The sequence below is a fragment of the Rhipicephalus microplus genome, chromosome 3 (assembly GCF_043290135.1).
Source record: "Rhipicephalus microplus isolate Deutch F79 chromosome 3, USDA_Rmic, whole genome shotgun sequence".
Lineage (NCBI taxonomy): Eukaryota > Metazoa > Arthropoda > Arachnida > Ixodida > Ixodidae > Rhipicephalus > Rhipicephalus microplus.
In genome coordinates, this window is record NC_134702.1 from 168,828,456 (window position 1) to 168,845,668 (window position 17,213).

The following is a 17,213-nucleotide window of genomic DNA, read 5'->3' on the forward strand; positions in this document are numbered from 1 at the left end:
TCAGCCGCTTGATGACACCGCGGAAGTCGCCGTACGATACTTCAGGTTGTGACATTGCGTGAGTGCCGCTTCGACGGTGGACGAGCTCTGCCTCCGCATGCAAGCTGCGCTGCTAGGACGAATGACGTAAGAGGTATTTACCTTCGCTCAGAGGACCAGTTGAATAAGGATAAAAAATTTCCGAATGAATCAATTCAGGTGGAAGATTGCGCCTGCCCGTGGTCGTTGTCGTCTTTTGTGTAAGACAATTTTCGTGCAAGAAATGGTAGAGCGTGTATTACCAAATAGTTCGAAACTTGTTGAGCTTGGTAGGAAGTGGACTGATTCCTGAACTGGTATAGATTCCTAAATTAATATTGGTCCACCACGTGGACCAATATCAGAAAACATCAGAGGTGGGGGAGAGTTCAACGATGGAATCAATTGAGAACACAAACGTAATTCAGCGCGTATCTCACGTCAGGGCTCTTTATGTCTCGCAATAAGTCTCATTCCTGATAGTTTAACTTTTTTACGAACTGTGCTACAAGTAATCGCTTTCACGCATTCTGGTAACTTAACGTGTTGTGAATATATTGTTTCTTCATTTGAATTAGGTAAGCGGAAGTACGGTTGGCATCGCTTGGTCCTCATTGTCTCTCGACTTCCATACATGTGATTTTCTCAAGTTGAGTACCTCAGTATTGTTTCTCCAAATTTAGTGCATAGCGAAGGTTGCGTCTCCGGTTTATTGTTCAGTAGACTCGACGCTACAAAAAGGAACACTGCTATTCAAAGAAAAAAAAAGACGTTAGACAGCCCCCACCGTGACATTGAGTAACGTGACTATCTCGGACAACTCATTTAAAACTTACAAGTACTCATGAAAGGATAGGCGCTGTGACTCGATATGTCAAAAAATAAGAGGCTAGATGCGTTAGCGTGCATGGCTAGTCTACAACTAGTGTTTTTTTCTTCCACTTCCCTTCGATGTATTTGTTCGTTTTTATCTTGTGTATTTGGCGAAGGCTAAAGCTATGATTTGCTACTACTGTGTACCCATTATTATTCTATTCATTTGAAAGTGTACAGCAAAAATTACATATTAGACCTATTGTAAGTATTCTACTTCCTTCAAGACCAATATCAGAAAACATCAGAAACGGGGAGAGTGTAACGATGCATTCAACTGGGAACAGAAAGCATCTATCTGAATCTGTTTAGTTTAGAAAGTTGAGTAAGTTGCTAAGAATTCATATTGAATTGAGCCACACGAAGACAGACTCATGAGAAGAGAGCCAGCCACCAAAAACGCTGTTTGAGTAGACTTGATCAGTTCTCAGATACGCCTCGCCATATCTGTTGGTATTTAATGTTTACGGGCGCTTCCAATCGCTCTGGTGCGCTGTATATTAGGAAGCTTGCCAGAAAAAAAAACAAATGCCTGTGTTTCAGGCCCAAGAGGCATCGTCTGCAGCCATAATAACGATGCTACACGTGCTTGGCACGTTTCACGGCTCGTGCAAATTAGTAAATGTTCTCTTGGTTTTTGTTTACTCTTTGTATCAGTCACTCTTCAATGTCCTTTAGCACGAACTGGCCCTACATTCAAGAAAAACAGCAATACATAAATTTTCATGGGCGTGAAGTTAGGCGATGCTAACAGTTTCGAACATATTGAACACTTATTTTGTCATTGCAAGCGAACCGTCTCGTTTCCCTTTTGTCCGTTTTATTGAGGCAGGTGCTTCATCAGGCATTGGCGAAAACACCGCCGTACATTTTGCCTCTCTCGGCTGCTGGCTGTCGCTGACTGCACGGAACCAGGCGAATCTTGAAAGAGTGGCCCAAGCTTGCTGCGACAAGAATGTTCCACGAGACAAGGCAAGTGCCATGTGTTGTCAAACTCAAAGGTAATGAAAATCCCTCCCCCCCCCCAAAAAAAAATTAAGTAAACATGTTTCTTGATCGCATGATGCAACAGTCCACTAAGAGTGAGCATAACCCTGAAAGATTGGCGTTGAAACGTGACAGTGAGCTGCTCAGGTTTGAATTATTCATTTGGCAAAAAGCAAACGTGAGACTCATAACATTGAGTTAGCCTGAATTCTAAAATACCTGCTACCAAGTAGCATTCATACGGACATAAAGAATGGAATTGCTTCGAAGGGTTCGCCCACACCAACATAGGCGTGCGAATAGTGTTTATATGTGTGAAGGGGCGGTGGAGGCTGTATGCTTCACCCTACATTGCTTAAGGAGCACTGCTAACAGTGTTAACACTGTTATCATTCGTACGAAAGAACAAATTGTCTTCAAGAATTCTTGGGAGGTCGCTGATGACGAAGTAGTCAAACGAAATACAGGCGCCAGAAGAAGATGCCAAAGAAGAGGATTTTTGGCGTTCATCACAAATGTGCGGATAGTGAAGTTCAGAAACTAGTCGGATATGAATAAAATAGCCATGAGATCGAATAAAATGTGACTTGACTACTATTAAAGTAGTTTACGAATAGCTAGAGGACCATTTTTATAACAGCCTTAAAAACGTTTGCCAAGTTTGAAAGAAGTCTTCAACAAAGTACTATTACGATTACTTCGTACTCGTGAAAGATGCAGCTATTACGTTTCTAAGGTAGGCTTGCAGCAGAGACTGCACTTCGAGATACCTTGTTACTGTAGGCTTCGATGGAGCGGTGACAAAAGAATTCAATGTGGTACATTGTAACGAGCTTTTAAATAAAACTGGAACATAAATTAAGCAGTGTACAACTGGAAACTACGCATACAAATCAATACGTATTGAAGAGATAAACCACTTATCACCGCGTGTCCCTTCGAAGAAATTGGAGGTAAACATGAATTTAACCATGCTGTATCTACAAGAACAATTAAAGCAAACAACACTGCCATCGGTTATTGTTTAAGTAAAAATAAAGTCTTTCATCAAGAAGGCTCGTCTATCGCAGACACGGTGGCCCGAAATACCACCTAAGTACTGAGAACAGTAATGAATTGAGCGTGCACTCAGTTCAGTGGCACTGATGTTTCACGAAAAAAAGGCTTATTCGGTAATCAACACCGCATCTATTCTGCCCATAAAAGCATACGCTGTAGCTCATTTCGTACCTCAACGATTAATACAATTTTAAAATTATTTATCCCTAACATAACGTTTTGGGCCTACGGGTTTTTCCCCTTGGTAGGGATCATGCGAAAAATATATTCGAAAGCTTTAGGTCTCATTGTAATCCGTGAATGTGGCTGACCTCTATACATCTTCGAAAGAAGCAAACAGGATTTATAACATAAGCCGTACACTCACCCTCAAAATAAATCCGAAATGTCTGTCCAGAATGTCCCTTTTCACTTTAGCCCATGCTTCTTTAATTGTTCATTTGAGCCACATTGATCTTTTGCCTCGAGGTACGTTTGCTTGCCTGGCTTGCCCAAAGCACCTAACGTTTCGTGTGCGATTTTGAAGGGCAGTTTCAACAGCACCATGATTATTATACAGTGTACAGTGTTTCTGATAGACTTGTGAAAGCGGAATTGCCCACGCTCACAGCGTTAATGCCAGGGAATGTGCGACACCATCACATGCAGTGTAACCTGTAAGTAATCTACGCAGCCCTTGATCATTCGAGAGAAACTAATAATTATAAGCCTCCTCAATCGTACATACAGCGAAACAAATTATTTCATGAAAAGTGTTTCGTTTATCATGTATCGACACGAAACGTGACTTCTCAGTATTTTTTTTTTCTTTTTCGAATTGATCTTCAGGTGCTTGTCGTTCCCGGCGACATAGCTGTGGAGAACGACGTCGCCAAAGTGGTCGAGAAGACTTTGAAGCACTTCGGAAAGTTAGACATTCTGGTGAGTTCGATGACTACGTGCAGTTGAACGATCTGCACTTTCGGGCTGGAAAAAAGATCGGCGTTTCTCGCAACTTGGAATGCCTCTTTCTGGTCGTCTGCAGGCACCTTGCAACAAGGGAGGCGAACTTTCAGACCAAAACTGTTTATTACAAGCAAAAGTCAAAGGTTAAATAAGATCAGGTACACGCAAATTATTGCGCAGCGGTGGCCGATTCCCGGCTCGCGCTCCTCTTCATTCCGCATACACCTTGTTTATAAACAGTCGTTGTATGGTTCGAATCCCTCAACCTGTTTCGATCAATGAGTACATCAGGTCGTAATACCTAAAAAAAGAGGTAAGGCTGTTCTAGTAGTAGTAGTAGTAGTAGTAGGATTTTTATTTACAGTAAGCCGGATGCAGAGCTCACTGCAGGGGCAAAGGGCTAAAGGCGAACAGCCTGACAAAGGCCCTTGTCCCTCCGCAGTTCGTGACAGTGCAAAGCTTAAACAATATATATATTCAATACACTGGTTTCAAGCAACCTGAAATTGTAAACACAAAATTCAAACATAAATAGCATAAGAAGTTTACATAACACATTTTAAGAATTAGAGGTCACTCTCGTTATAGTTCACAACAAAACAATATAAATGAAACAACATCTAAAACAGACACAAAATGCATGCGGATACAATGAATTCCGCTGTATACACTCGTATAATTAACATAGAAGTTGATGAACAATTTAAGCATTTGCAGAGGCATGAGACTCCATTACGTAGTTTCGGTAGTGTAGACCGGTGGTTCTACATCGTAGCCGCCCACTTTTGAGCCCGCCCTGTACATCTTTGGAGCAACACTGTGCAACAACTACAGCAGTGTCCCAGAGCCTTTTGTTTACAAATTGCTTCTGTTTGCTTGTAGTTGGCCTGGCGCGCCGACATCACACGTGAGTCCCTCAGCTCGCCAAGATGTCACCACCTCCGAGCAAGTTAACTTGCCCTTCGCCCCATGTGCACAGAAATTCAAAGCGAGATCGCTCTTCGTTGTTGGCTTTTTGAAGCAACAGATTGCCGCCGCCGAGGGGTGCTCTTTGTCAACAATCAGGCTTCCCCTAATAAACGATACCGCCAGGCACTTAAACGCCTGTCCTCCCCCGGCGAAACGAGCATTCTCCTCTCGCTCAACACTTTGAATGAAACTGGGCTGGTGTGGCAACATTTCTCTCCAAACCGCAATTGCCTCCGAGGGTTGCGCCCAACACACAGCAAAGTTAGCCTTCCGTGCCGCTCCAGCTGTGGCCCAGGTCTCCATCATTCCCCCAAGTCGCAAAGGACGTGCGCCCCTGGGGAGGTTCTTTGCGCATGCGCGGACCTCTCCCGATGTACACAGATGCATGGCGGAACGAGCGGACGTCCTTCAAAGGAATGGTTCTTCTGCCCCCACGCATTGAATCGAATGCAGTGGTGCCAGAACGGGTGCAACAAAACCCTTCAGCAATCCGAACACGTGTTTTACGTGTTAACCGCTGACTCAACCACGTGAGAGTTCGGCTCGGTGAAGTTAACTGCTACCAACGACTGTACATACGCAGCAAGGCACTACGTATTCAATGGGAAATTTTCTCGTCGAGAAAAGGAAACTCAAACGCTTTACTGTTATTCAGTGCACTGAGCCTTATTCGGTCATACGGCTTTAATGAACCTGTAGGAAGAAATATCTGTGATACACGATCGTGGTAAGCTCTTGTTTTTTGTAGTATTTGGCTGAGAAGCCCTAGTCGTTGATTGCGTTGTGAGCGTTATCTCGCGCGTACAGAAGTGACATTGGAGAAACAATATTAGTAATACAGATTCAATAATGAGATTGGTACTAAAGGGCACGAGAAGTCGGCTCCAGAGCACGACCTAACCAAGCTGCTCGTTGTAAGATACAGATACAAGCAACACAATTCCTCTATGCAATTGTTTGGGCGCAGATCTCATGTCCGACTTAAACCAGTAAATCTAATTGTGGTACTGTAATTATAACAACCTTTGAGATTATCACGGTACCGGCCACCAGATACTGCGTCACTTCTTGCTGGCCACGTAAGTTTAATTCCTCTGAGATTCATTAGATCGCTGCAGAAGTAACCTGATGCCGACGTTTTGTGGCACATTTGCCATAATTTAATTCACGAATGAAAACAAAGAATAAGGTGTGTGGTTCAACCACTTTCCACTGGACCGGAGCAAAACGCTCTCAGAACCAATAGTACCTTTAGGTGACCAACAACATTTGCCCTAGCTATATTCGCTATGTAACTATATTTCCCGTTTAAAACTAATGGCTATTTTCCTGAGCGTCATTTTAAAGCACAGAGATCAAGCATTTGGTTTGGACGTTACCAAGGATATTGATACGACCACAGCACGCCGCACTACATTACTGTGTTGTTCACGGAAACACCCCCCAGGGTACGATCAATTTATCCCGAGTTGTTATGACTTGTAAGCCCCGAGAGATGGTCTTTCGCAATGACTTTCTGCGAGACTAAATATTCATATTCGTGTGTGTTTTCAGTTGTTTTGTGGCGGCCAAAAACATTAAACTGATGAAAACCAATCTCTGTAAAGTCTTTAGATACTTTCGCAGCCACTGCGAAAAATGGATGAGAAACACAAAACATACAAAAAACCTGTACTAACTTTTCATATATATCCACCTAAAGTTCCTGCTTTGATTCATTCAACGCACCATGGGGTTGTGCAATGAAGGTCAAGGTGCGTTGTCACCTGTCTTCGTACAGTCATTTACCACATCTGTAGATGATATGCAGGAACTGGCCACGGTGGTCATTGCATACGTTGCCCTGTATAGTAGCCACAATAAAGAAAAATGGGTCCTGCCAAGCACAAAAAATTGTAATTATTCAGTAATATGGGTTAGGAATCTATGAAACCGCACCAGCCTCGCAAGTGCGTGCGACGAAACACGAGAATGCACGTTTAGTAATTGCGAGCGTGTAATTCTATATATAGCGCCATGTTGGTGAATGCGCACTGGGGGCCAGCTTCACTGCGAACCCAGAATGAGGGCCCAGATGTTATTGACAGCACTGAGAGATTCGAAGTCACAGCGAGAGCTCTGGTGCGAGCGCTTGGTTTGTACTAAGCTAAATCTGTCATTGCAACACGTGAATGCTCCGCATGACCCTGCACCGGAAGTTCGTTATGCACGTATCCCGCAAATTATTCATACGCATAACATTCCTATTACACTCTTGACGTTTCTGTGGCTACAATATCAATTATTAAGAGGATGGGGTCAGGTTAGAAGCAACAAAGTTCTGAAATTGTAAATATTTATTTTTATTTCCCTCCTTACAAATAAGCATCAAAGCATAAACTTTCTTTTGGGTCGAATGTATGTGTTACATAAATATTGCCATCTTGCCACCACTCGAAACATTATTAAAGAAAAAATAAAAAACTGCTCCAGACGTCTCATTTTACTCCAACCTGCGAGGCAAGACGAAACGCTGCGTGGAGCATAACAAGACAGCGTGAAAAAAATTCATTCCTTCAATCTTTGCAGTAAAAATACTTTCAATTCACTCTGTGAGCCCTTACGCAGTATTAAGAAGCCCAGTGTTTGGACTCCATGCATTACATCTACACAGAAGACGGTGTTTTGTTTCTCCGAAACTCTTTACAAAGCGAACACCACCAGTCTTTCCTTGTGCTAATGTTGTCTGTTGTTGAACGCTTGCACCTCATGAGATTATTCAATAATTGGATGCTAGAGATGCTTTTGACGTATCTTCTTCACCTATTCTTGGCGTTTTGATGCAGAACTGCTCGGGCGTTTCACAGTTTTTAACTTCGTTCACCGGGCTTTGTGAGGCAATGATTCTAAAACTGTGCTAGATTTATACTTTCTAGCGCTTGTTTTTTTTTTCAACAAGGGTACAGGAGGAAAGACTTTAAACCTAATCTCAAGATGTGTTTGAGATTCTGCCATTTTTCTACGTGTCTCTTCAGTGCATACACGGGAACACTGAAGAACCTCGATGAAGGGCGAATGGGGGGAGTCATGTCCTGAACGGCAATCAGTGGTTTTCATATCGTTTTTCACCCAAGAAGCTCTTTATGATTTTCTCTTCTCTGTACAAGCCCTTCTAAACAAATGTAATATATAATAAATGGTAGTTATTGGTTCAAATATTTAGGACACTCTCTAAGGCAATTGGATGCCTTTTTGTCGCAGTTTTCCCCTCTCACATGCAATATTTAAAAAAAATAATTTCTGCTTTGTCCCAAGGCACTATATAAACTAAACTTTCTTTGTTATGTAGCTCGTAGTCTAAAGTAACAAAATAAATATTTAGGTCACTATACTGACGCATGAGTAGTTTTATTCATGGATCCAAAATTTCGGCCGAGCAGAATTTCGGCCGAGCAAGCAGGTTCTGTTCGGTCAGCGAGGTGACGTTCACTCCGAAAGACACGGAAACTGCAGAGTCCTCACCTGAAGAGTGCATGCTAGGATTGCTGTATTTATTTCTCGCAGATTCACATAGTGTAGCTACGTTATCCATGAGTTTACTGGGCTGTCGGTAACGAGATGTGCCTCCGAACCGTAGACTCGATCGCAGCGAAGCCATTCCGACTCAGTAGTGCAGCTTTGATAGATAGATCTTCAACGTTATATAAGCAGCTGGAGGTGTGAGAGCGTCATAGCCGTTAAATAGGTGGTAGCTGGCGCCACCTGGAGAAACTGAACCACGAAAAAAGAAAAATCGCCTGCGGCGACGTACGTTGTCATCCCCACTATCACGGCTCCCTTACGGATTGTTTACGCCTCAGCCCATTCAGGATTACTCACTGCCACCGAACGCCTATTATGTGCTGATGCAATGCATATGTACACAAGGAGACATACTACACATAGTACGCATATAGTACGCAATAAGTACGCTAACATATAGTACGCACATGGTACGCAACAAGAGCACCATCAACCATTCACAACAGCGGCACACACTTCGACGTGTTTACCCACACCCTACTACGAAAGCGCACAAGATTATATTGCGATGAATTTCGACTGACCATAGTGCCACAAGTTACAAGTAGGTTTTCCTACACCTTTCTTTACGTTTTGTGGCAATAACACAACATGCGCACACGTCAGTATATTGTATCTGATGCTTAGAAAATCCGAAGTTTATCAACGGTTGAACAATAATGAACACAATAATTACTAGAGGTTATCTGGTTTTCACGAAAGCGAATACCCCCAAGCCATGCATAAAATGCCCTCGGCATTCCGAACGGTGCGCCATCTCTCAACCACTGCCACAGTTATTTTTTTTTCTTGAAGCCTCCGAGAACGCAAATGGTTGCCGCGCGCCAGCCATTTCGGAAGAAACGTTTTTTTTTTATTCTTCTTCTTGTTACACAAAGAGGGCGCAGCATGCAGACCAAACTTAGTCTCCGTCGTGGTAGGTGTTCTGTAGTCGCGTCGACCTCGTTTCTTTGTTTCGTGTTAACGTTTTCTTATATATACCCCGGCTGCGACGGCTGCATTTCCGATGGAGGCGGAAATGTTGTAGGCCCGTGTGCTCAGATTTGGGTGCACGTTAAAGAACCCCAGGTGGTCGAAATTTTCGGAGCCCTCCACTAAGGCGTCTTTCTTAATCATATGGTGGTTTTGGGACGTTAAACCCCACATATCAATCAATCAATCAATCAATCAATCAATCATTCAATCAATCAACGTTTTCTTATATTCTTATTACGTGCTTATCACAAAGGTGACCGTTAGCCATGGATACAGTACACCGCCAGCCCTTCAACGACTATGTTTTTGATGCAGTAACGACCATCCTAGCAGTGTATACTTAAGTTACAACGTGGGTCTTGCGAGAGAAATAAGCGATGACCTCGCATCCGACAGTAATTTTTCGTGAGCTATAGCAGTGGCTGTTGGCGTCGCGGCAGCTCTATTACTTGAGTGGAGGAACTAGCGCTGCAGTGCGCAAATTTACTATAACGTTATAGCATGTTGTGCCTACATACATTTCTGCTTCAGACGCCTCTCGCGATTCGCCTCGCGTGTCAAATTGCAATCATAGTGCGCGCCACAATTTTGTTGTTAGTGCTGTGGCTGGTATGGTTATTACTCTGGATTTGGAATACTCTTTTCACAAAGGTGAGTGAGCGTTAGTACTTACTTGCTGTGCACAGCTGTTACTAGAAGTGCATTTTGTGTTGAGTTTCTCAGGACAAAGGAGAATCATAAATGAGAAAGGCATACTGCACGCGTGCATTATTCCGCCTTACTTCTCAGTGCTGGCATGGGCAATTCAAAACGCATGCGATTAAGGATTTGGTTTAACTGACAGAAGTCATTGGTTTACTTTTCACAAAAGTTACGTTATGATTATGTTTAAAACGTTTCTGATGGTTGTAACCTAGTCTGGCAAATAAACGCTCGGTCAAACTTCGCAGCCTGTTTCCCATTGTGCTTTCACCTGCCGAAGTAGCATAGCCTTATTGGGTGTAGTGTGACTATGCTGGAGGACACAGGTTCGACTTCCGCCCACGGCAGCCGTATTCGAATGGCGGTTAACTGCAAAGAACATACATATGACGGTAGTTGGTTGATATGTGGGGTTTAACGTCCCAAAACCACTATATGGTGATGAGAGACGCCGTAGTGGAGGGCTCCGGAAATATAGACCACCTGGGGTTCTTTAACGTGCACCCGAATCTGACCACACTGGCCTACGACATTTCCGCCTCCATCAAAAATGCAGCCGCCGCAGCCTGGCATGTATATCTCTATCAATTGTATATGATCGTGCTTTCACGCATGGACTGTAGAGTGGTATCAGGTTTCCTAGAATGTTGAAAAATTAAGTGTGATGCATCTTTATGCGCCTCGTTGAATTCATGAGTGCTGTTGGTGCCGTGCGAAACCAAAAATGCGTGGGCTTACCAAGTATGTCAACACCGAAAAAAAATCATTATTTTTGTACACTCTAAGGTAATCGATAAAGCAAGACTGCTTGGGAAGCAGATCCCCTTGTATTCGCGACTAATTAGTAGTATGAAACAACACGAGACACACATGGAAGTGTGCGGAGCATCGTGCGAGTGCCTGACGATAAAAAAAGAGAGGCTTTTATTCTACACCAATAAAACAAAAGAAAACGTACACCTGCATTGCATTGCTTACATCAATCTTAGGCAAAAGCAATCTCTCCCGACTGGCCGCGGCCGACTAGGCTTGGCGTGTGCATGCGCGCGCGTAAGACCCCCGGGATTGAGAAGAAACTTGAACGCTGAAGGAGGAACGTTGCTCCTTTGGTCTTTGCCGCGAGAGGGCGCGACGGGTAAAGCGCCCGAAAAGGAGGATGTCACTGCGCCGAAGGAGGAACAGAGCCCGTTTCTCCATTCTCGCTCCTTTTTTTTAGAGTGTACGAAAGTTTCGAGAACCCACATAAATAATTTAGAATTCTTTATGTATTGGTGTGTCACTGGCACTTCTCTTATTTAAGTTATATTTGCTCAGACATATAGTTAGTTATTCAGCGTAATTTTGATAGTTTCTGATTTCAACAAAAGGGAGGGAATGATTCATAGATGTCAGTAATAAATTACTCTTTGTATTTAGCGCTATACTCTGCGCCACCTTGTTCGGAAGTTCACACATTTGCACTCTCGCTTGCACACTCAGCTTCATATTCTGTGGTAATAACTTAAGTACGCAGGCATAGAGAGGCTGCACAATCAATCCTTACACCTAGGATTTTGGTGCTTGAAATAGTTGTTTGTGACTGACATGATGCAGCGTGACACAGCACTCGGCAAAGGGCCGATCAGAGTCACCAGTGAATGCCGCCATCGCCAATGCGGGTACTGCCACAAAATTCAAACGGGCGATGTGACAAGTACCAATTTTGAAAAAAAAACAGCAATATTATATTGATCACTTTCATTCGCATAATAAGACAGACAGTCGCTATTGGTTATGGTACAGTAAATTTCGGCCAGTTCGATGAAGTTCAAAAAGTTCCCGGATGGTAAAGTTCACGCGAGCGCACTTTTCAGCCGATATGGAAGGTATTATTGCAATCTTTTGGGTGAATCAACAGCGCTTGCTGAAGCATTTAATATCAAGATGAAAGGTGGGCGCTATATGCGACTGCTCAGTGGCTTATTTAAATAAACGGGTAAGCGTGTGCATTGCACAGTGCAATAAAACGAAGCATCAGCCGCGTACCTACAGAGTGGGATCACCGGAGTGCCTCTAAATATTCATGAGGTCAACAATCTCGCTCGTTTATGCTAAAAAATATAAAGAAATTGAATGAAAAGAATATATTATATCAAATTCAGCACAAAACGTTGCCAGGAAAATGTAGATATTCATTTTGAAGATGAAATAAGTTGGAACGTTCTAGCTTTCCCGTTTCCCACAAAGTCGTCAAATTACCATCCCGACAACAGATCAAGAGAAACTAGCGCCGTCCCTTGCGGAGCCCACCTATTGCGCTTCAAGGGCCATACTCAAATCCGACGCGGTGCTATCGCGATAAGTTACGTGTGTACTATCGTATTTCTTAAAATCCACTACAGGGAACTTTGGCACTGCGATCATTCAGCTACCATGGAAATGATGGGTAGTACACCGACTTGCCTAATTCTCGTGCCCATAGTATTTGAACGCGATTTCGGCTTTGTTTATTGCTATGATTTGGTTTTGTTATAAATAAAAGGGCGGATTGTTATGACCTTCGCGTCGTGCCGATTCGAGCAGGTGAGGTAATTCAGCGTAACTGCTTAACGTTTGCTGAACTTCGTCTTGCGGCAAATTGTATTCAGGTCATTCGGAGCAAAACCAAGTCGCGATAACAAGAATTGGACAAATTTCTATCATTCCTATATGCTGGATGAAGTGCTATGCAATGCAGTTCCCGTAGACACTAGCGCCAGAGCTTCCTCTATTGTACTTATAGGAAAATTTATGGTGCCTAAAACATGCCCATGCAACTCAGGAAACGTACTAGCCTCGATAAATTTGGCGCTCAGGTCACCTCACTGCCAAAAACGGGAATCGCTCATTTGGTAGGGCCTTCGCTTCCTCCGCAGCCATTTAGGACTGGTATCGCACGGAATAATTGTGGTGCGGTGTGTCGACTATACACGATGCAACATAATGAAAATTACGTGCTCAGCCATGCATGTATGAGTTCGGTCCAAGGTGCCACATTGCGCTAATACCATCTCCAAAATGATTGTCAAGCGAGTGGCATACTTATGGTGAACCAAAAACGGAACGGTGAGTACCGAAGATCAATGATGTCGCAAAAGTGGAGCGTGAAAACTTAGTTTTTATGTCTTTTGCACGATATGCATCTATGTTGTTGCTAGGTAACAGCGTAATTGTTACTTGCACGAGTTTTGTGGCTCTAAATATTCAAAAGTTAGAGTATTCCAGCTTTAGAATGCGCATTCTAAGCCACATATACACGTGCCTGCAATGTCAGTAAACGACTTTTTGATTATGCTACTGTTGCGCCAAATGCTTAGCGCTTGTAAGTTATGAACTTGATAATGAAAGGTAATGCTACTTTTAGAAAAAAAAACGCATTTAGCTTCCAAATGTTGACTATATCGTGGTAGTCAGTGTTAGTCGGGTGGCCTACTTCGCAATATGAGATCATCATTGCGGAGAGTGAAAAATTTCGCCACAGTAATGTGTAGCTCAATATAACTTTCTTCTTTCTATTTCAGGTGAATAATGCTGGTATTCCCATGCAAGGAAGAATTCAAGATGCACCGATGGAAAATTTTCATCGAGTTTGGGACACTAACTTTCGCGGTCAACTAATGATGACGCAGAAAGCAATGCCACACTTACGCCACAGCAAAGGTACGTATGTACATTGTTTAATAAAAATACAATAGATTAGCTCTAGTGTAACTGTTTATGGAAGCTGTAATGCACTGCGCTTCAGCCTGTATGAGAATTATGCGTTGTTCACGGATTTGTTGACGAAGCTCAGCAAAGGGTTAACACTTACGCTTCACCACCTCGGCCTTTTTAAGCTCACCAATTTGAATCGGCTCACGAAGTGAATGATCTCCCGGCTCACGAAGTTCACAACTATTTGTTTATATATATTCGAAACGAAGCCGAAACACTACAATAAACAAAGCTACATGAGTAGGTGTAGAAGGAAAGTGTTTTCGCCTGTAGAGTGCTCTCCTCGTTTTTGTTCTGGTTTTTTTTTGCGCCAAATGCTACCCGCAATAAAATGCAAACTCGCCCTACGTTTGGTTCATCAAAGCTTTAATAAGTACGACGGATGACAAACGCATGCACGAGCGGCAAACGTTCGTTCGGCACACATGCACGATTACTCTTCTCGTGCCCTGTGATGTGATTGTGCGCGTTTAAAAAGTGCGCCAATCCATCAGCCAGAAGAATATGGAGATGACGCTCGGTTGCGGCACGTGTGGGCGTGAACATTTTGGTCCAATGAGGTCCCTCAACAGAGATTTAGGAGAGCCACTGGAGAAGAACAGCGAAGCTATAGGGAGACGTGGCCGAGTCGGGACCGATTGAAGAAGGTGGCCAGGGCGCGGGAGTGGCGGCCAGCAGAGCTCCTGCATCAAGGTCCCAGTGGTCTCCCACCTGGACACAGAGCTTCTTCTCGTCACCTGACGTGGGCCAGGCTTGTTCTGGTCTTGTGGCGTTGGCCAAGAAACGTCTGTGGCTTCGTGTGTGAGCTGAGGCTGCTGAATGCCGAAAGGTCACCGACTTCGACCAGCCCGACGCTTCCTTCCGTGCCAGTCAACCACGTGAGCGTCTCAAGCTAATCGCCATTTTTCCCTGCTGTACAAGTGCGTCTTTACTATTACTCGGTCGCATCAGTTGCAAGCCCCGTGTCACCGCTGCCATCGTTTGCGTGAGTGCGTACGTCCATGCCTTGGTAGCGCAGCCTTCGCTGCAAGCACCTCGTCCCGCTATGTCGTGACAAGGTTTATTTTCCACTGAACATTTATGTCCCTGCACTGTTCATGTCTTTAGCCGTTTGTTCTTCTTGCTAACCTCTTTCTAGTTATGTATGCCATGTTCTTTGTCTGCTATTTGTCTTTTAGGGGTTCTAAATATATTAAGTGTTAGGGATTTCAATGGAAGCAAATGGTCTCGTCAGCTCTTTTTCTGATGATCGTTATGTCATCAATGGTTTTTGCTTTACACGAACCTACACGAGAGCTTGCCCATTAAAGAACCTCGTGACATGCCCACACTTCATTGTTTTCTTTCTGGAATGACTATTGAACACACTCCGTGGCCCGAGGTGATTAGTTCTATAAAATACCATTGTCGAGGGACGTACAGAGCCGTCCAGTTCTACCTGAACACCGCGCCGTGCGGCCAGTGTTCAGGTAGAACTCTACGCAACATGGCTGTAGTTTGGGGGATCGTGCAGCCGGCGCACGAGCAGCCGCCACTAGTGTGCCCGTCACTTCGAACTGCGTACTATTTTCAGCTGCAGCCACCGTGTTGTCAAGGTTTCGCTGAGAAGGTCATTGACTCTAGCACGTATTATATATTACTCTGCGTGTTGAGAAACGCGTGTGAGGCGGTATTTTTGAAGGAAAAGGACTTTCGAGCGCCGGGCACATCGTCTGCTGCAGTGTGAAGAAATGCACTTGCGGCTTTGTGAACGCTGCTCGTGCCATGGTCGGGGAAGATCAAGCTGCCTTGCTCGTGCAAAACGGGAAACTACGCCTGTGACTGCACGGAGTGTGCACAGCGGCATCCAACACAATTAGTGATTCTGGTAGCTGAGCAAACAAACATTAAAGAGTAAATTATTGCTACTAAAATTCGCAGTACCTGTCCGACTACGGTAGCTCACTACCGAATTCAGAAATACCAAAGTAAAAATCACCAGCATCAAAATAAAATGCACCAGCGAATCGCCAAAGTGAGGCCGACTGAACGATGGCACGAGCTGGCTGTACGAGCATCCCCCAAACGACAGTTACGATGGCTGCCGCGTGGTGGCACCACCATCTGTCAAAGTTGCAAATACGAGTATGCACCGCAGGGGGTCGACAGTTCATATCTGGGCAAATTGTTATTCAAATGCAAGAGCGTAAAGAAAGACAAATATCGGTAGCATACGTGAACCACACGAATGCGAAGAACAATGTTAAGATCTTCGCAAAAATCAGAGCAGGTCTTCTGCGTGGCAGTCCGGTATTCTACCAAGATAGCAACACCTGGTCTAAAGACTGCGCCGTCATAACGCCCTTACGCAGGTGTAACGTCGGTGCAAGGTCAACTGCCATTGCACTACTGGCTATTTAATTTCATAAGCAAGCAATAAACACAACATCTGTACTCGTGCCATACGGGCGCCATGTCAGGTTAACGTCTGTGGTTCTAGTGCTAACTCCACCTTTCTAGCAGTCCGATAAACCTAACAATTGCATTGCTATGAACCAGCAAGCTATATGCGAGCGTTCACCATCCCCAGAGGCATAGACTAACGAAAGTTACGTATAAAAAATTACCACGGTTTTTGAAACGCTATCGTTTCACTAAGTGAATTTCGTTTTAATAATACTGATACATGTTCTCTAACAAGAGCGCTGACGTTTGTCAAGCGATATTTTGACCTCTAAAAAAGGAGTGTTGTCTATATTAGCCTGGTAAGACGATGATGTGTACAGAACTATAACACTTATGAAAACACGCTAATGCACCTTAACACTTATGAAAACACGCTAATGCACCTCAATATAATATATATGGCTCAATACAACAATACACGACCTAGAACTACTGACTACTTTGCATAAAAACTATTACCATAAGGCCAGGGACCTGCCAATGTTTTATTTTGGCTTTGAGAACCGTTTGAAAATTCTCGCTCACTTTAAAAGGGCAAAGCATAAATCGTACCCTTGAAAACTGCTCCAAATGCGGAAGACGACTCTCATTCACTCTTGCCACAAAAGTTGCCTCTAAAGCACTTTCTCTTCAGTTTGCAAACATTTTGTAACTTACCGCGTCAAGTTTCGGGGCTAAAAATTGCACTCGACAAGATCTGAGCCTAATCACGTAGCGTACGTAATTATTACTTCATCGAGCATTTGAAGAAAAAGCTGTGTTTTCTAATAACAACAAATAAAAGGCGTTACAGCCAATATATAGGCTCTAAATTATGGCTCTCATATTTTTATGAGCTAAAATTAATCAGGAGAACCGCATGAACCATAAAAAAGCGCTGCGCTTTTTACAGCGTTTTCGAAGTTCAAATACAAATTAGTTTTCTGATGTGTTATTTTTTGTTTATT

At 43.6% G+C, this 17,213-nt stretch overlaps 1 protein-coding gene across 1 annotated transcript in view; it reads left to right on the forward strand.

Annotated features, from left to right (window-relative positions):
• LOC119185559 (glucose 1-dehydrogenase-like) overlaps nucleotides 1-17,213 on the forward strand; it is a 56,985-nt gene that overhangs the window by 2,136 nt on the left and 37,636 nt on the right. The window contains exons 2-4 of the mRNA XM_075890481.1: nucleotides 1,724-1,863; nucleotides 3,766-3,858; nucleotides 13,629-13,767. Of these exons, the coding sequence (XP_075746596.1) occupies nucleotides 1,724-1,863; nucleotides 3,766-3,858; nucleotides 13,629-13,767 (372 nt within the window). The remainder of the gene's footprint in view (nucleotides 1-1,723; nucleotides 1,864-3,765; nucleotides 3,859-13,628; nucleotides 13,768-17,213) is intronic.